Source organism: Lipotes vexillifer, unplaced genomic scaffold (genome assembly GCF_000442215.2).
Source record: "Lipotes vexillifer unplaced genomic scaffold, Lipotes_vexillifer_v1.1 scaffold1264, whole genome shotgun sequence".
NCBI classification, from domain to species: Eukaryota; Metazoa; Chordata; class Mammalia; order Artiodactyla; family Lipotidae; genus Lipotes; species Lipotes vexillifer.
Window position 1 is genome coordinate 400,907 of NW_006785778.1, and position 19,965 is coordinate 420,871.

The 19,965-nt window shown below is 39.8% G+C and overlaps 1 protein-coding gene across 4 annotated transcripts in view; it reads right to left on the reverse strand.

The window, feature by feature from the left end:
• TP63 (tumor protein p63) overlaps nucleotides 1–19,965 on the reverse strand; it is a 219,851-nt gene that overhangs the window by 15,958 nt on the left and 183,928 nt on the right. For all 4 annotated transcript variants that reach the window (XM_007458068.1, XM_007458069.1, XM_007458070.1 and 1 more), the window contains 6 exons: nucleotides 13,981–14,167; nucleotides 11,878–11,993; nucleotides 10,729–10,838; nucleotides 9,947–10,083; nucleotides 7,955–8,037; nucleotides 4,869–5,005 (listed from right to left, as the gene is read on the reverse strand). In XM_007458068.1, the coding sequence (XP_007458130.1) occupies nucleotides 4,869–5,005; nucleotides 7,955–8,037; nucleotides 9,947–10,083; nucleotides 10,729–10,838; nucleotides 11,878–11,993; nucleotides 13,981–14,167 (770 nt within the window). The remainder of the gene's footprint in view (nucleotides 1–4,868; nucleotides 5,006–7,954; nucleotides 8,038–9,946; nucleotides 10,084–10,728; nucleotides 10,839–11,877; nucleotides 11,994–13,980; nucleotides 14,168–19,965) is intronic.

A 19,965-nucleotide genomic window follows, 5' to 3' on the forward strand; every position in this document is an offset into this window, starting at 1 on the left:
TCGTAGCCAGATGAGCTTAAAGAAACAGGACTTTACGCTGAAACCACAAGGCTAAATACCAACTACCTGATACAGGGACAGAAAAATGGGAATGAATGCTTGCTTTGTGTTTTCTTATTATGACTTTCTTAACTAATGAAGCAGTCCAGAATATTGTAAAGAGCTATGTCTTCCAGATCTGATTCTAGTCTCAGATTTATTATGAACTGGCTATGAAATCACAGGTGTAGTTCATTGGGCCTCAGTTTCCCCAGCTATAGCACAAAGGGGCTAGAACTATAGTCTTGAAGATCCTGTTCTGCTCCAGTATTCTCTGACCTATATCATTGATATTAATAAGCCTCAATCATCAAGTGATCATAAAGGAGAAGGAAACACTAAGAGCTCCTCAGGATGTCATACATTTGTATTAAAATCAAAGTACATCTATCCTGTAGAAACTTAAAAATAATTCTCCAGAGTTGGGCTAAGTAAAATTTTAACAAAGTAATGCTGCTCTCAGATCAGATCTTACCCAAGAAGGAGGGTAAATTACAGAAGAAAAAAATGAACAAGAGATAGTATTGGTCAAAAGTACACATGTCAAAAGATTGCTAAGGGCTTCCCTGGTGGCGCAGTGGTTGAGAGTCCGCCTGCCGATGCAGGGGACGCGGGTTCGTGTCCCGGTCCAGGAAGATCCCACATGCTGTGGAGCGGCTGGGCCCGTGAGCCATGGCCGCTGAGCCTGCGCGTCCGGAGCCTGTGCTCCGCAACGGGAGAGGCCACAACAGTGAGAGGCCCGCATACCGCAAAAAAAAAAAAAAAAAAAAAAAAGATTGCTAAAAAGGTCTCAAGTGGCTGCTGCAAAACGGTCTTAAGAGTTAATGTCCCTTGAAAATATGAGGAGTCTAGTGGCAAGAATGGGTCCAATTTGTCCTCTAACTAGATTCTGGCTCCTATGAACCTAACTCCCTACGTTTATTCCAATGTGAGCAAATCAACTAAAACCAAATTTCCTTATAAATGGAATAAAGCCTACTTATAGCTATAACAACTCGATTCACAAAAACTCAGTGTAAGATTTATCCTCCAGAAAGCCTATGATCATGAAGGTAATTGTGAAGGAATTTTTGAATAAGGAAAACCATGCACAAATGAAAAGCAAGCAGCGAGAAAACATATAGTGAGGAACTAATAGAAGCAATTAAACTGAAAATATTTTATTGCTACCTTGTACAGAGTATATTCTCTTCCCACTAATTTTCACTCTACTATAAAGAAAAGCATAAACTTGATTCCTTACCAGCATAAAATATTGGTACTAAGTTTTTGCAAAGGAAATCACAGGCTATCATAGACATTTTCCAAGCTGATGTATTCTTTTCAAATGATTGCCAGGAATTAGATTTCCAGTTTTCTTTGTCTAATCATTCGTGCTCTTTCTTGGAGCTTTGTATAAAAATAAAAGAGCTGAAAAAAACTGAGCTGAAGAATACAGCAACTGGAGAATTTATATAAATGTATATCAATCATTGGAGGGAGACCCATGTATATATAATGTAACAAAGACATAATTAGACCAAATGTCTATATTTTGCAAAGATTTCATTTTGCAGTCTGTTATATTTCCATGCACAAGTTATCACAGCTGAAGTTAGCTCTTATACACTGTGAGACAAGCACTCAAAAACATGCAATGATACATATAAATGGACACCACAGGAAACTACGGGGCTACAAATTCCTTGCTATTTATCTGTGACCACCACACATGCAGAAAAGTGAAAATATGTCTCTAAAATCTTTTGAGCTTCTTAAAATAATAATTTTAAGATATATTTTCTTCTTTGATGAAATATTTTGTTTTATGGAATATTAATTATAAATAAAACAATTTCCCTTCAGAGCAATGTAAGCCAATTAGGCTAGATAAGTTATAAGCCCTGGATAACTCATCATCCAGGGACATGGGACTATATATCCTCGTGTACTCCAAGTAAACCAACAAATGCACATGTCTCCAACTGAAACAGATCATCTTGGCTTGTAAAGTCTCTAAAACTATGACAAAACTATTCCTTCTACTGTATAATCTATACAAGTTGTTTAAAATTGTCCTATGAACTTACATGATGCTGAGAATAAACTTCCAGAGATTTCTTAAGATTCAAAAGGTGTTCTGGTTAGGAATTCACCACCAAACCGTAAACTATAGGAAGGCAGGAACCTCATCTATCTCATCTCTATTTTTACTGCTTTCACGTAGCAGATCTTCAGTAAAAAACTTATTACATGAGTTACGTCAACTATTCCAGTCTTAGCTGATGATGAACCATATTTTGTGTCTAGATGGGCATGTCTTTTTCAGCCAGAAGAAAGACAAGAGAAGCCTCTGCTAAAGACTGCTGTTGTTTTGTTAGATACTGAAATGACACCTTAAAAAAACTTCCTAAAATCTTTTAATACCTCTCTACTTTAGAATATATAGATTAGCTTCCAGATACTCCTATCAAAAAATATGACCATCAAGAAGCCATGAAGGAGCCACTCTTTTATCTAGAAGGATTGGCAAACTATAGTGAATGGGCCAAACCTGGCCCATAAACTAAGAATAGTTTTTACATTTTTACAAGGTAGGAAAAATTCAAAAGAAGAATGTTTCATGACAAGTGAAAATTATATGAAATTCAAACTTCAGTGCCCATAAAATAAAACTTTATTGTAACAGCTGCTCTCATTTGTTTACATATTGTCTGTGGTTTGCTGCTGTGCTTCTGAACTGGGGAGCTACAAGAGACCATATATATGGACCAGAAAGCCTAAGATATTTACTACTGGTGCTTTACAGAAAAAAAAGTTTGCCAACCCCTGTGCTAGAGGGTCAGACCTTTCAAACCACGCCATTTAATACTGACAGAACTTTTCCTGTTAAAAAAAAGGCAGGAAATCACGGAGCAACTAGTTCAGCATGATCTGCTATGGAGTAGTTCTTCTGAGGTCATTTTGGCTAAGCCAAACATTTCCAGAGTGAACTGGTGACGATCTGAGAGTATGTCTTAATAGCATGACATGCATATCTTGGAGAAGGCATTTAACCCCTTTGGGTTTGTAATTGATGTTACAAGTCTATTTCTTTGATTTCTCTTTTATGAGTTTATAAGAACGAAATCAGTTTTGCACTTGAATGTATTAATATATATTTCTATCTGATATCCTAAAGACTATATAGGATTGGCAATGGGAATTCTGTAACCTTGAATTCTAATTCTCTTTTGGAGTACTCTGTGTCCCCAAGGAACCGCCTGATTCAACTTTCCAGTCAGCCTTACTCTGAAACCTTATATTTATGATTTGCAAACTTTCGTGCCAGAAGTGAATGGTGAGATCTCTTCCAGGCAAAAAAGGTCTTAAATGCTCAAAGAGCCTGAAGTCCTTTAAAGAGAGAGCATACTTGTTTAATATTCCCCTGCTGCCCACCCCATACCTCACAGTCAGTAGGTATGGGCTCAAAGGATGCCTTCTGACTATCAGGAATGCAGTCCAACCTTCTCACCTACATTTATTTTCATTTAAAAAAGAAAAGCAATCTCTTTTTATTATACTTTCCATAGGTATCTCTGTAGAGTAGCTAATAATATATGAGAAAAGATCCACTATTTATTGCTCATTTACATTTCTTTTGTAAAAGACAATCTTTGACCTAGGCAAGATGGTTTGGGTTTATTTTTTTTTGCCTGAAGGATAAAGTCAAATGCTTGAATTACTAAAAAGAGCCCCAAATGTCTATATTTTACATCTATCTGCAGAGACTCTGGTAATACTTCCAGTACAGACACAATAGTTTTTAAGCTAACAAGTGATTATTCTTAACCACAGAAGGGTAAGTATAAGTGGAGTCCTGATTCACCAACTTCTCTTCCTTTTATAAGAGCTATTTTATTCAGGTTAGTCATAAAACAACATAATCAAAGATCCAAGATTCTAGGTAAAACTTAACATGTAAATAGGTTGTATGTATATTCTAATATGGTTGCAAAATCTGGCCTCATTGATGTAAACACGTATTGCTGGAAGAAGACCTAGGATGGGGATGTTAAAACACGGCAACATGGGCTTCCCTGGTGGCGCAGTGGTTGAGAGTCTGCCTGCCGATGCAGGGGACACGGGTTCGCGCCCCGGTCCGGGAAGATCCCACATGCCGCGGAGAGGCTGGGCCCGTGAGCCATGGCTGTTGGGCCTGCGCATCCGGAGCCTGTGCCCTGCAGCGGGGGAGGCCACAGCAGTGAGAGGCCCGCGTACCGAAAAAAAAACAAAAAAAAACCCACGGCAACATGATGCCACTTTGCCCCTCTGCATCCAGATGTTTTCCAAATGAGCATGCACTGGGACTCTGAATCCTCAACACAGCACTCAAGACACTTATAGTAAAACCTATGTGCTGTCTCTATAACAGTTTTCCCAAAAGTGGATTGTGTGCATCCCAGGAGAGGGACAAGATAGTCTATCGAGATGAGGAAGAGTACATGTTTTTAAACAGACACATTATTACAAGAATAGAGTGTGTACTCACAGTTCTACTATTGATAGATGTGCTTGGATCAGAGGCATAGAGAAGAGAACTAATTCTGTTAGTGTGAGTCTGTTTTGTAATTCACTTGAAATGGCTTGTATTCAATTTCAAAATATAGGTGGAACTTCTCAAAGGGAAGGTTATAAGAAACACAGAAGATTGTTGAAGTGGAAAAAGGTGTCCCACACCAGCCCATCTGAACCTACCATATTCTGCTCACAACCTCATCTTTTACATCACCCAACCGTCACCCTATTGCTGACCTGAATAAACAGTCATCTTACTCACATCTCCTAAAATGACACAGGGACACACTCACTGTTTCTGAAGTAAATGCTGGTGTTGCTGTTGCTGCTGCTGCCTGTATGTTTCAATCGTGTGCTGAGGAAGGTACTGCATGAGTTCCAGGGATTCTTTGATCTTCAGCAGCATTTCGTAAGTCTCACGGCCCCTCACCTATGTCAAAGAGCGGGAGAAAAGTGAAGACAGAATGAAGAGCTGTAGAACTATCAGAAGCACAGTCAATGCTCATTATTCGTGGATTCTGCATGGACGAATTCGCCTACTTGTTAACATTTATTTGTAACAGGAAAAACAACACTGGCACGCCTTGCAGTCATTCACAGACATGCGCAGAGCGATGAAAAGCTGATTCAACCATTGTGCAAGTTCCCAGCTGAGGGGGAAGAAGGGGATGCTCCGCCTTTTTGTTTCAGCTCTCATGCTAGAAACAGGTGTCCTTCTCACGGTCTAGTTAGGGCCAAATGTTTCACTTTTTGTGGGTGATTTTTCCATTTAAAATAGTTCCCAAGGGCAGCTGCTATGCTATCTCGTGTGCCTAAGTGCAAGAAGGCTGTGATGTGCCTTATGGAGAAAATATGTATTAGATAAGCCTAGGTCAGCCATGAGTTATAGTGCTATGGGCAGTGAGTTCAATGTTAATGAATCAACAGCATATATTAAATAAGAAACACACATGAAACAAGGTAATGCATTGATCAGTTACTAAAAACATGACCAGAGGCTCACAGGAACCTAATCCTGTATTTCCTCTAGGAGCAATGATTCAGTATTTGCTAGTACAGTGTTCACAGTGACTTTATAAGGCATAAGTACCACAAATAACTAGAATTAACTATAATTACCTCTAGAAGGACAGAAGTTTTCAGCAGAGGTAAAATGTGCTTCCTTCTTTAAGAGAGTTTCTTAAAAGCTTTAAAAAGTCTGAGCAGCTATTTACAATAGCCAGGACATGGAAGCAACCTAAGTGTCCATCGACAGATGAATGGATAAAGAAGATGTGGCACGTATATACAATGGAATATTACTCAGCCATAAAAAGAAATGCAATTGAGTTATTCGTAGTGAGGTAGATGGACCTAGAGTCTGTCATACAGAGTGATGTAAGTCAGAAAGAGAGAAACAAATATCACATGCTAACACATATATATGGAATCTAAAAACAACAACAAAAAAAGATGATCATGAAGAACCTAGGGGCAAGATGGGAATAAAGACACAGACCTACTGGAGAATGGACTTGAGGACGTGGGGAGGGGGAAGGGTAAGCTGGGACAAAGTGAGAGAGTGGCATGGACATATATACACTATCAAATGTAAAATAGATAGCTAGTGGGAAGCAGCCGCACAGCACAGGGAGATCAGCTCGGTGCTTTGTGACCACCTGGAGGGGTGGGATAGGGAGGGTGGGAGGGAGGGAGACGCAAGAGGGAAGAGATATGGGGACATATGTATATGTATAACTGATTCACTTTGTTATAAAGCAGAAACTAACACACCATTGTAAAGCAATTAGATGCCAATAAAAAAGTTAAAAAAAATAATCCCAGTCAACAAACAAACAAACAAACAAGTCTGAGCAGGACCAGGACTAGAGACAGGCAAGTGGAGAACAAAGGGCACTTGCCTGACCCCGAGAGTGAGTGTCTGTTTACCCTGTGCACCCTAGCACATCACCTGTCTCTTCCCTGAGCATTAGAGGCAGAGTTTGTCAGAATTCAGAAATGGAAAGATTTTCTCTACCTTTTGCTGGGTTAACTCCTACTAATCTCAGCTCTGGGATCATGCTCTTTGAGAAGCTTTTCCTGACCTCAGTCTTTTAGGCTGATTCTTCCATCCTTCCTATGTGCTCCCACAGTGTCATGCCTAGGTTTGCTGAAGCATTGATTTCATTGCATTATGCCTATTTGTCTCCTCACTAGAAGGCAAGATCTTGGAAGGTAAGAATTGTACCCTACCGATCTCTAAGTGCTCAGGGACTCGTATTACTGCCACTCAACAAATACCAACCAAATTCATGGTAAATTAAGAGTTTTTTTTTTCTTTACACATTTCCGTTTGGCTAATTCTTCACTAAAAATAAGATGTAACAGAATACAGGGTATCTCCTCCATTAGTACAAACTGAAATTTCATGAAAGAAACAGCTCTTCCAGTGGTTTCTATCTCATCAGGTGAAAACATATTAGGTCTTTAGGAATATCTAGTACAGCAGGAAAATGTTTAACTTAGAGTTCACATGTCAGTTTCCATATGTAGCCTGAGAAACAAGACACTGAGAATCTGAGCTAACTCACTGTCTAATTATTCTGCCAGCAAGCAGTCTAATTCCCTTACCCGACCTTCAGGGCCCGAAGAAGGAAGGGCAGCAAGCACGGCACACCCAACCCTGTGGCTTAGTTTTAATCCCAGTCAGATCTCCTGGCCTAGCTTGTCTGTGTCGCAAGTCAGTGTAGATGGCATCAAGAGATATGCTGGTTACCCAAACTCTGCTGCCACTCTAGATAGCAAAGACCTAAGGTAATAAGAATTCGATGAACTACAACCATAGCCTAAAAAGGGGCAGCTTGGTGACCTTGAGAGGGCTTATATTCCTTGTAGGAATGAAAAACGCTCCTGCACAATAACTGGGCCGAGTCTCTGGCCATTCCCATATGATTGAAGATTCTGCCTGACTTGGCTTTCTTTATAGCACTCCCCAAGAGAAATCCCAGGCAATTCACTATGTATTATCGACATTGTGAATGCCTTCTGACAAAATTTTAGTCCTAAACTGGTATGACCATGCTGTCTAAAATCATCTTATCACTCTTAAATAACGAAGTACAAATTAATTTTAAATATTTGCATAAGAAAAATTGTATTAGGAAGGTAGCTTTGACGGGGTGAGCAGTACGTAGAAGAGCCCACACTGTTAATATGTCCCAGAACTGTAGAGGGAAGGGGTAATTTCCTAATTTTGCAAAAAATAAATTCTCTGTTTTATCTCACTAGTCTCCATCACCCTCTTCTCATTGTCACAGATAATCGAAAGATGACCCCAGAGTAAAAGCTCGTTCAAAGTAGGTGAAAATGAAGCAATCATGAATACCCAAGGGAGACTCACTGGTAAGTACAGCAGTTCATCATCTGGGGATCTTCGTTTCTTGATGGACGTCATCTGGATGCCATGTGTATTTTGACGGAAAGCTGATGGAGGAAAAATGCAAGTTTCATCCTGGGAACATTTCTGAAGCGATAAATACATTTATTACACAGATAGTAGCACGAGCAACACTTATGAGATTAGAATTTCTAGTTCTAAGCAGCCAGTAATTGGTGATGATTGCTTTTACCTTAGGTGTAAACCTAGCAATAATGAGGCGGGGAGGAGGGAAGGTGAGGGAAAACAAATGAAAGAAAACCCCGGGGGAGGTCGGGGAGGCTGGGAAATGGCCTCTGGCTTAAGTAGTGCTGCAGGAATCCTTGTGTCTTCCTGGCATGGGTCTGTGAACAGCTGTTCGGGAAAGGAAGATACATTGGTTTTGTGTTTTAATTTTCAGGTCAGTTATCTTCCAAGGTGGTAAATGCATGCTATAGAGGTTGTCTTGCCAGTGCATTCAGCCTTGTGAGTTTAACCTTCCGATGTCAGTATGCACATCGCATAACTTTTGATAAGCAGTCTCTCTTTCCAGGACCTCAGTTTTCTCTTTGGTAAAATGAGTGAATTAATCTCATAAATCCCTAAGGTTTCCACAATGCAGAAACTACACCCAGGATCCAGGGTATAGAGAGGATTCTCCTACCAGAGTTCAAATAATCGTTCTTACTGAGAGTTACTGATTTGTTGGTAACTGAGGTGCTCAGGGAAGTGTATGGAGCTAGGTCAACAGACAGACCCAAGAGGAAAATAAGGGTGGAGATATAATTATGGATATTTTATGTACTATTGATATGGTATATATAATATAAACCCTATATATATGATTTTTTGAGGAATAATTAGGGAGAAAAAGAGACTAACTGGAAAAGCAAATCACACTGAACAGCCAGAAGTTAATGAAGGTCAGTTGTTATAACACTGTTGTTCTGTAAAATGCAACAAAAATTTTTATTTCTTCTGCAGAATAATCAGTAAAAAGATTAAAACCTTTTTCATGATACAATTCATAGTGAGATGTTCTTTACAATACTCGCTGTAGTGATATCAGGCTTATGCAAGACACCTTCTAGAATTATGTGTCACGCTTTAGTAGCTCGTGTGGATCAATGGTTTTCAAACGCTTGTTACCTGAAGAACCTCCGTTACCTGAAGGCCTCTGGGGACGTGTACCTCACAGGCAAGGGGTGGTGTGAGTGGAGCATGAAACCACAGCCCACCCCGACTCCTGCTTCTTCAGCTACAGCAGCTCCACTTTCAGCTATTTTGCATTCTTTGAAATATTTCTTTAATAAAAGCTTTTACTGCTTAAAAAGACCAGTTGGGAAACAACTGACCTAAATCATTGGCCTCACTATAAATGATGTAACTAAGGCCCCAAGTGGGTCCTACACATAAAGATTCAATGAAACCCAGATCTGCATATTTCCCAGACTGCGCTTTATAAAATGTGTTCTTCAGTCTCACTATTCCCCTAGACTCATGAGGAAGGCAGGTGGCATTTTCAACCCTCATGCTCAATAACAGAAAAATAAATGGATACCAATAGGCTAAGATACTGCTTCTCAAACTTTAGCTGGCAACAGAATCACCTGCAGGTCTTACACAACATAGGTTCCTGGATCTCACACCCAGAATTTCTGATTCAGCAAGTCTGGGAACTAAGAATTTGCATTTCTACCCAGTTTCCAGGTGATGCTGACGCTACTGGTTTGGCAGTCATATTTGGAGCGTTGCTGACTAAGAAATCCTCACCGTGATGATTTGCTTTTGAAAAGCTATAGTGTACACCTGGAGTCCATTTCAGCTAGAGCTGCTCCCGTCAGCTCTGGGGCCCTGGGTCATACTTGCCTCTAAAGCCCTTAGGTCTTATTCTGCAGCTTCTCAAAGATCACCCCCCAGCCCCCCTCTCTGGAGAAGACTTAACCCTAACCCATTTGGGCCACTACAGCTACTTACGGCGCTTCGTACCATCACCGTTCTTTGTGCTGTCCGAGACTTGCTGCTTTCTGATACTGTCTTCATCTGCCTTCCTATCTCTCCCTGGGCAAGCACAGATCCGGGCCTCAAAACAGCGGCGGCCCAGGACTTGCCCACTAGGAATTAGAGAAGAGGAGAAGACAGGGTTAAATTAAAAGAATTTGAAAAGACCCCTGCTGGCCATCACCAGTGCACCACCACTACCAGCTCGGTTATGGCTGCTTTGAGGATGGGCCCCAAAGCATCTGGCAGGACACAAAAGTGCTTACACGCCATGAGCAATATTAGTAAATAGCATCCATTTGTTCTGCAAAGAACCTCCAAGCCATTAGCTGAACAGCTGTATTTAGCTACATATTTTGAAGGAAACTTGAGTTAAGCCAGTGGATGTCTCCAGATAAAATCCCCATAGGCAGCTCAGACTTATTCAAAGAAACTGTTAAATGCCTTAGGGGCCACATGAAAACAAACACTGTCTAATCAGAAACTATTTCAGTCAAATGTCAAGAATTCAGGTATGAAGCGACTTGAACGCCTTCCCAATTCTTGTTTTTTTCTCTTCTACCTTTACCCACCCCGTTCTGTCTCCACTTTCTTAGATCTTTTATGTAAGTGTTTGCAGCAAGGATTTAAAGCACAAAGGACAAAATCAAGGGTAGCTCTCTGCTGCACACGCAAAGGTAATGATAAAGCAAACACAATTTCACTTTGCCCTCTGCCCAGAGTTTCTATAGAATGACAATTCTGCAAATGCCACTTACTCTCTGGTTTCCAGAGTAACGATGATTAAAATTGGACGGCGGTTCATCCCCCCGACACAACTGCTGTTACACATGAAATTGTACAAGACTGTCGTGAATTCAGTGCCAACCTTAACACGGAGAGGGGGAAAAAACAGTCGGTGTTAACCATGGTTTGAACTAATGTTCTTTCTTCTCAGTTCTTCCTTCTTAGTTCTCACTTATTTTGACAACTCCACTTCTGAGGAAGTGATATGCTTTCTTCTACAAAGGCAAACTGTAAAATCCAAGTAGCTTCTTTGCCTTGGATCTTGGGAAGCTTAAAGCTAATATCTGTAACATTGGACCCTACCCAAGGTGAGAAAGGCTTTTAAAAATTAACGACCTTTGACCCTACATTATTCATTTGCAAGCTGATCATATCACCTAATTCAAATAGGGTTCATCACATATATGGAAAGAGAGAGATGAACAAATTACTAACTATAGCAGTAACGCTCCAGGGATATTTTCCCGAGGTGGATAAAAAACAGTACAACATATATGTGAATGTATACTTCTATAAAGAACACCATGGAGCTTAAAAGGTCCTCAGAATTAAATCATCTAGTCCAGAAAACGAATTTATGGGTGAGGCAATCTGAAACCCAGAGATGGAGAGTTATAAGCTAAAGGTCCACAGAGTGAGTCAGCAGACGAAGAGTCTCTGTTCTCACTACCCCAGTGTTCTTTCTGCCACACCACTCTGCTTTTCTAACCTGTGAACCTGTACATTCAAACTTCAGCTAAGAGTTCCATCTTAGGGTCTCCCATTTTCAGGCCAGTGTAAAAATACTTGTATCCAGTACTCGTGTACATCCACTACTAGCTGAATTGCCAGTTAAGATCTCTGGATAAAAATGCCACGTATAAACTCAACTGTAGATTCAATTATTGTCTGCCTTTAAGATGGGAACATGGGCACAGAGCCACATTACCAAGTACAAATTTAGCACAAATTTAGGAGTTTTGAAGGGGGATACAGAAGTGGCCTGTGGAGAAGAGGGAGAGAAGAAACACAAAAAAAGGTTAGTTGTTTTATAACAAGGACTAAAATAGAAATTGATGCTTGAAACACCCCCTATCATCAAAACTAATAACCTCAAGTTTGCCCAATCCTTATCTGTTTACCTGAGGTGGCTCATAAGGTACAAGTACACTCTGTCTTCCTGTGATGGGGTCTTCTACGTACTGGGCATGGCTGTTCCCTTCTACTCGAATCAAATGACTAGGGGGGGCGATCTGTCCTGCAGAACGGAGAAAGAAAAAGAAATTCTTAGTTCTTCACTCTCAAAACAAAGAAAACAAAATGAAACTGTATGGACAGAACGTTGGTGGCCAAAGAAATGGTTTGTGTAAAAGAGGAAATATACATCCTTGAAAAGAGGAATCGATCCTGTTGCCAGAGATCTAACACATGAAAGTATCACCGCCCATATAGCCACAGAAAGGATAGGAATGTTCATCTGTATTTAAGGGAACAGTCCCATGTTTCTGGTGCTCAAGGTAAACAATTCAAGTGGTACAGAACTCTATGACTACATCTCTGACCTGATCCATACAGGTGATTTTTCTAGCTTCTCTGGAAAATGGAAGAAAAAGGAGCAAAGTTAATTAAAAAAATATATTAGCTTGAGAGAAAATACTGCCCCCCAATTGACCATTAAACACACTAAATAGGAAGCTATGGATGGCAAGGATATAACTTTCACTTTGCCTATTCTTCTTTTCATCGTGAAGTCTCCATCTTACTTTGGTCATAAAGATGGGAAACTTACTGTTTTTATTGCGCTGCAAGAGCCCCAGGTTAGAGGGTAAGAAAAGGCAAGCAAGTTTTAAAAGAGTATAGGCAAAGTTTCACAAAATGTGATACCTGGTGGAACTCGAAAAGAAAGAAGCTGCTCCAAGAGTTAATGACGTGAAAATGTTTTTTAACCTTTGGCTGCACATTCTCATTCTACAAATCGGATATTCAATACAAGTAAAAAGCTAAGTGTATCAAGATGCTCTCTGCTCTCTGAAGCATCATCTATTATGGCAAAAACTAAAAACAACTATTATGTCAAACAGTGAGAAAAAAAAAAAAAGAAATGGTTATGTCACCTTGAGGGATGGAGGGCAATTATGGAAACCTATAATGAAGCCTAGGGAATAACCTTTATAGCATACTGTTAAGTGAAAAGCAAGATGCAAAGGTATGGATAATGAGATCATATAAACAAGGACTAGAAATTAATGTGTAAAAAATAGTTGTATTAAGCTGGGAGGATTTTAACTTTCTCTTTTTAAATTCCTATTTTCTTTCTCCATTAATTTTTCTCTAGCATCGATTATATTCTCTACATATACACATTCTGGCTACCTACCAATCTTTCTATTTTTCATATAATTTCTATAAAAAGTATCCTAACTCCCAACCCTCCTGCACCCTCATCACTCTTTGATGAATCTTTATGCTTTCTTCTGTCCTTCTTTTCCATTTTTCTGTCTTCTTGACTTAGCCTGCCTTCAAAGAACTTTAGAACAGCAGATGTAAGGGGACCCTTGGAAATAATGACCTCTTCTGTAAAACTATTACTGGATCTGAGGCTCAGAGGCTGGGGCCTAACTTACCTATGGATACAGCACTTAAAGGTCGCCCCAAGATACCTGCTCTTTGACTCCCAGTCCTTCACTTTACTGTTTTCCGTCCCCAGCTTACGTTCTAGATCTCCTATTAACTCTTCTTATCCATTATTTGTCTTCATTTCTTTTTCTTAGTTCCTACTTCCTTCTTCTATTTTTTTTTTTTTTTAATATTTCTCATCTTTTATGCTCCTATCTCTTCCCCTTCTAGACCCTAATTGGTCTGGCCTTGACAATCACCCTGGGAGAGGCACTGAAGCCCCTAACCAGGGCCCAACAGATCAGGGGCCACATGTTCTCCTTAAACCCTCCCATTACAAAAAAAAAAAAAAAAAAAAAGAAGAAGGAAGGAAGCAGTAGTAGGGAGTAGAGAGGCAAGTCCAGGTCACTGAGCAATTACCAATATTAAAATAAACAGTTCAATCATTGTGAAAGCCTGAAATTTACTCATCATTATTCTCAGACAGTCTTTTCAGCCAAAAAGGTAGCCTGAGCTACCATCAGCCAGCAGAGGTTGGAACCAGGTAAGTGGGCACCAAACAAAAGTCTTCACAGGAGCTCTATTTCAAGGAACTTAGTTGAACGGCCACAGATCCCCATTCTCCTTACCCTCGTTGAATTCACGGCTCAGCTCATGGTTGGGGCACCTTTTCACCACTTCAGTGACATGCTCGGCCTTCTTGTAGACAGGCATGGCACGGATGACAGCGCCCTGAGGAGGTGGGGTCATCACCTTGATCTGGATGGGGCATGTCTTTGCAATCTGGCAGTACAGTTTCTTCAGTTCAGTGGAATACTGCTTAGAGATGGGCCAATGGTGGAGGAAAGAAAAGAAACAATAGGAGATACTGTTGTTCAAAATACCTGTTCAAAATCAGAACAGGGAACATGTATCTACTTTCTGTAAACACATACCTTTATAGCTGCCTGTATGAAACCGAGCAGGACCCTGTGGGGCTCCTGGGTAGAGAAGCCTTTCCAGGTCCCCCATTCCTCGTTTGTAGGAACAGACTCTAGCCTCCAAGACCTTCCCTGAGCCCCAAAGGGCAGTTTCAAACATTTGCTAATCAGGGAAGGGAGAGGATGCAGAGACAAATGAGGAGCTGCCAAAAAACAATAGTGCAGCCTTGGGGCAGGGTCCTGGTTCTGCCTCAAGGGATCCACATAACAATATCTTTGAGCTCCTTACAGAACCAAAACCCCCAACAAATGGAGTTAGCATTCTTCATTCCAGAGAAGACCACCTGAGGCCAAATTAAAGCAACCAGAAAAACTCATCAGACTACCTGAGACCAGATTAAAGGACTGCAGGCTCTGCACACACCCTAATCTTATCATCAGCTCTGCCCTTGAACCATTACTATAAAACTCCTCACCAAATCCTCCAGGGTTGGGTCACACAGTTGTTGAGGACAGGAGCCCACTCTGCCTCCCTTTGCCTGGCAAAGCAATAAAGCTATTCTCTTCTAGTTCACCCAAAACTCTGTCTCTGAGATTTGATTCGGCACTGGTGTACAGAGGCTGAGCTTTCGGCATCACGTTCACCGTTGGCTACTATATGCATGACATCTAGCAATCTTATTCGAGGGAATTATATTCATTGATCAAATTAATCATTTCTTTCCACTTTAAATAAAATCCTATGTCTACAAACTATTTCACATTTATCAAAACACATTTATGTCATTATTTCCTGTTATCTTCTGTTTAGGATGAAGAAAGAGATTCTCAGAAATATTTCAATGATTAACACTATGAACAGCTTTACAGAGTACCAGAAACTAAATGGAAAAATAATGTTCTCATGTACGGAGTGATATTAAACAGACTATATTTAATCCCCCCCTTATAATACTCATAGGAATTAGGGTTTATGGAAAAAAATGTTTTAAGATAGAGTATCTGGCAGATAGCGAAGACATTTTACCTGAGGTCAACCAGCTAGAAAACTGCAAAGCAAAAGTTCCCGCAAATGACTGCACTTATCTTCTAAGGTCATAGCCTAAAAGAATGAGGGATCTGGAAGGGGCCACTTGGTCATATGCTCTCATGAAAGAAGGACTGATCTACTACAACATAGCAAAAAGATTATCTTCTCACTCACAAGTACTGAAATTTTTCCTCCCCACACTACCTTCTGTAGGGAGAGGGAGTTCAGTGGTTGGTTGACTGTAAAATTAGAAAATAGGGTGGAGAAAGCATGACACCTTGAAGAAAAAGTTCCATCCTTGTTGTTTCCTCTTCCCACCTCTGAAACAGTATAGAAAGTCTACCTTCTAATCCTTATACTATCTTAAACCTTATCACCCCTGTTCTCTGGGTCAATGCCTCATCACTGCATTCCTCCTCATTCTGATGTTCAGTGAAACCACCCAGGTAGTGGAATTGCTGGCCAAGAGCAGGGTACCTAGTAACACTTACCCAGACAAAGGTAAACAGACACACAGGTCACAATCCTAAATTGGCAGCAACATCCTTCCAGGGAAAAGACACTGGGGAGCAGGAGCCAGAGTGGCAAAGGGATTCATTATTGCTATGTTCCAACCCAACTCTGAATAGAGGCAAATGTCCCATGGAAAAGCACATTTAAAAGGGCTTCCCTGGTGGCGCAGTGGTTGAGAGTCCGCCTGCCGATGCTAGGGGACACAGGTTTGTGCCCCGGTCCGGGAGGATCCCACATGCCGCGGAGGATCCCACAGGCCGCGGAGCGGCTGGGCCCGTGAGCCATGGCCGCTGAGCCTGCGCGTCCGGAGCCTGTGCTCCGCAACGGGAGAGGCCACAACAGTGAGAGGCCCGCGTACCGCAAAAAAAAAAAAAATTGCTTTACCTCTTCCTTTTGAAATATAATATTTATTTAAATAATCTTTCTTTTTCTCCCAAGCATTTCATTATATGAAATTTTCAGTTAAAAATTTCCTAATACTAGACGTGTATTACATAATTGTTTCTCCATGCCCACAGGTCAAGGATTAAACACAGCAAAAGGGTTTTATATAGCGTGAAGAAATAGGAAGCATGCCATAAATCAACCACAGAAAAAAAATTCTACTTGGGAAACACTGAATGAAATCTAGGTAGATATTTTTCCTCTAGTGTTTTTAACCAATGACTTTACAAACAAAGACGTCGTCTTAATGCATGTTATGAACTCATTTTTATTGAGAACTCTCAGAAAATAAGCATATCTGTTTGTGTTTTAACTAAACTAGGAGATGTATAATCTAAACGTGAGCTTCATAAAATGCACCTTAGGAAAGATGATTGCAAAAAAAGTTTGTCAGCTAACACCTAAAGGCAAATAAGGCATCCATCCAAGCGTGTAAAGATTGCAAGAAAAGAAGGATAAGTAGGACAGTTAAGAGAAACGTTCTGTTTCAATAGCTGATATACTGTAAATCACACTTGACAGACTAAAACGTAAAAGTACTAAGAACAATCCTAGGCATCATCAGGTTAAATCTTCACTCATCCTTAAGAGGTGGGAGGGGGAATCTAATTTCTGCATTTCAGTAATGATATGCAATAATAACTTCACCATTTTCTGAGCTCTGGAGTAAGAAATTTAATCTTCACAGAAGCCTAATAGGAAGGTACTACAGATCTACAATCTCTTATCTGAAACCCCTGGGGCCAGATGTTTCAGAATCCAGAATTGTTTAGATTTTAGAAAGGGAGTAGAGTTCATATAGCATATGTTATAAACACCTCCAGCAGGATTTAGTGGGCCACCCTATAATCAAATCTTAATATTTCTTCAGAATACATAAAGATTCACACTAAGTAGGAAATGACCATAAACCCTCAGAGTTCAGGCCAGGTTTCACCATCACCTGAGTTTGCCACAAACTTATGAAATTAAAACAAAAACAAAGCAACTTTTGTTTTTCAGAGTTCTTTGAATTTCAGAATTTCAGATAACAGATAATGGATCAGTATTATTATCCCCATTTTATAGATAAGAAGAAGGCAGAGGACTTGCCTGAGGTCACAGAGAAGATCTGGTTAACAACCAGTATACAGGAATCATCCATAGTCCTGGAACAGTAGTTCCTCATCTCTCATTCTCTTGGCTCTGCAGTGAATATTTCTGTACTTTTACTTTTTTCTAATTCTCAAACGTGTGGCTGTTTGCCGAATCAACCTAAGAGGTATACAATCTTCTCAAACATTAAAATGGAGCTCAGAAATGATCTACTTACCATCAGTAATTCCTCTTTATTTATTTCTCAGTATAATAATGTTTGCTCATTTCAGTGCAGGGAGAAGCAGCAAGTGAGAGAAGGGAAACAATCCTGGACTAGGAGGAAGCCGACCTAGAGTCTAGGACCAGCTGTCTGTCAGTAATTCTATTACAACTCTGGGGAATTCATGAAAGAGGTCCTGCTCTTTCGCATGGTTTATGAAGGCCCTTTGTGTTCTGGCTTCATCTTTCTCTCATTCCCTCCCCTCACCCCCCTAACACACACATTTCCGACTCCCATGTTCTACCCGTGCAAACCTCATCATGCCTCAAACACACCATACATTCATCACCCACAATTCAAACATATTTTCCTTCTGTTCTCCATACCGTGCCAGGAAAATTTAGATATTACTCTTCAGCTAGGGCTGCATCTGGGGCTGTAAACCATATTTTCCAATTTTAGTGATGAGGTTTTACTATTGACTAAATCTAAATGTCTGACCAGGGCCAGGATACGTTCCAATTGTTGCTTCCAGTTAAACTTCCAGAACTGCTGTTCAGTAATCAGAGGGGCTGAAGTGGTCTGGCATGGTTCCTTCTTGACAAAGCCAAATTTCTGCTACTCTATTTCCTTCATTATTTGCAAATTGGTTCTGTGATGACATTTAATATTTTTCCAGTACTAAATTCAGTCTCCCTGGCCTACAGTGTATTCATAATTCCTTAGACTTGCCCACTTCCCCCACCAAACAGCCACTATCATCTTCACCAATTTTCCAGGCTTCTACAAGATCACTAAAAACGGGAATCTAATTTATGCCAAGATTTTAAAATACCCTGGTGATTCAAGTCAGCAGAGACTACAAATTGGAATACATCTGGGTTCTTTTAATATCTCTCTTCCTCTCTGGGGCTTTGAAAATTGACCTCTAAAATGCTCCCAAACATTGACCTGAGAGTCTGTAAATCTAAAGACCAATTTCTTCTTTTGGGTTATGTATGCTTTGTTTTCCTTTAATCAGCTTTGAAGTGTAATTTACTACAAAATACACCAATTTTTAAGCGTACATGTTGGTGACTTTTGACACGTGTACACTCTTATGTAACCACTATCATGAGTAAGATACACACTATTTCCATCCCCTCCCCAGCCTTCCCCGAGTCCCCACCCCTCACCAAAATCATCTTTTTCCCCTTTGCAGTTAATCTTCACCCCAACCCATTCTCAGGCAATCTGTACCTGCTTTCTCTTGTTACACTTTTGCCTTTCTAAATTTTTATAGAAATGGAATACTACTGTACATTATGTGCCTGGATTCTCTCACTTAGCATAACGCTTCTGAGATTCACCGATGTTTTTGCATGTATCAGCATTCTATTTTATTATTGAATGGAATTCTATTATTTATCAAGTCACCAATTATTTCCAGTTTTTATTTACTATGAATAAAACTACAGTTGGTTTCCATATCTGTGGGTTCCACATCCACAGATTCAACCAAGCATGGATTGAAAATATATGGAGGGAAATTTTTCCAGAAAGTTCAAAAAAGCAAAACTTGGATTTGCCATGCCAGTAACTATTTACATAGCATTCACATTGTATTAAGCATTATAAGAAATCTAGAGATGATTTAAAGTATAAAAGAGGGTGTATGTGGGTTAAATGTAAATGCTACACCATTTTATATAAGGGACTTGAGCATCTGTGGATCTTGGTATTCACTGGGGTTCCTGGAACCAATCTCCCACGGATATGGAGGGACAACTGCATTATGAACATTTATATACAAATCTTAGGACATATGTTTACATTATTTTGGATAAGTACTGCAAGCGTGATTGCTGATTAAGTGTATGCTTAACTTCATAAGAAACTTCCAAACTGTTTTACAAAGAAGTTGTGCCATTTTACATCACCACCAGCAGCGTATGAGGGCTTCATATCCTTGCCAGCACTTGGTATTGTCAATTTCAATGCCATCCTAGCAGGTATGTAGTGGTACTCATTGTGGTTTAAATTAGCATCTCCCTGATGTTTAATGATCTTGGGTATCTTTTCATATACATATATACTTCGTTTATATTTATATTTTATATAATGAAAAGTTTAAAATATATTTATATTCACTTTATATTATTTTTATATACTTATTTGCTATTCTTTTCTGAAGTATCTGTTCAAATCTTTTACACTTTTTAAATTTTCATTTTTTAATTGGGTTGCTTGTGTTCATAATTTGAGTGAAAAGAGTTCTTTATGTATTCTGGATACAAGTCCTTTATGTAATATAAGTTAAAAACTTATATATTTTCTCCCAGGCTATAGATTGCCTTTTTTACCCCACTTTCTGTGATTTTCCAAAACAGTTAATTTTAAGAAATTATCAGTATTTTGCCCTTAAGACTCA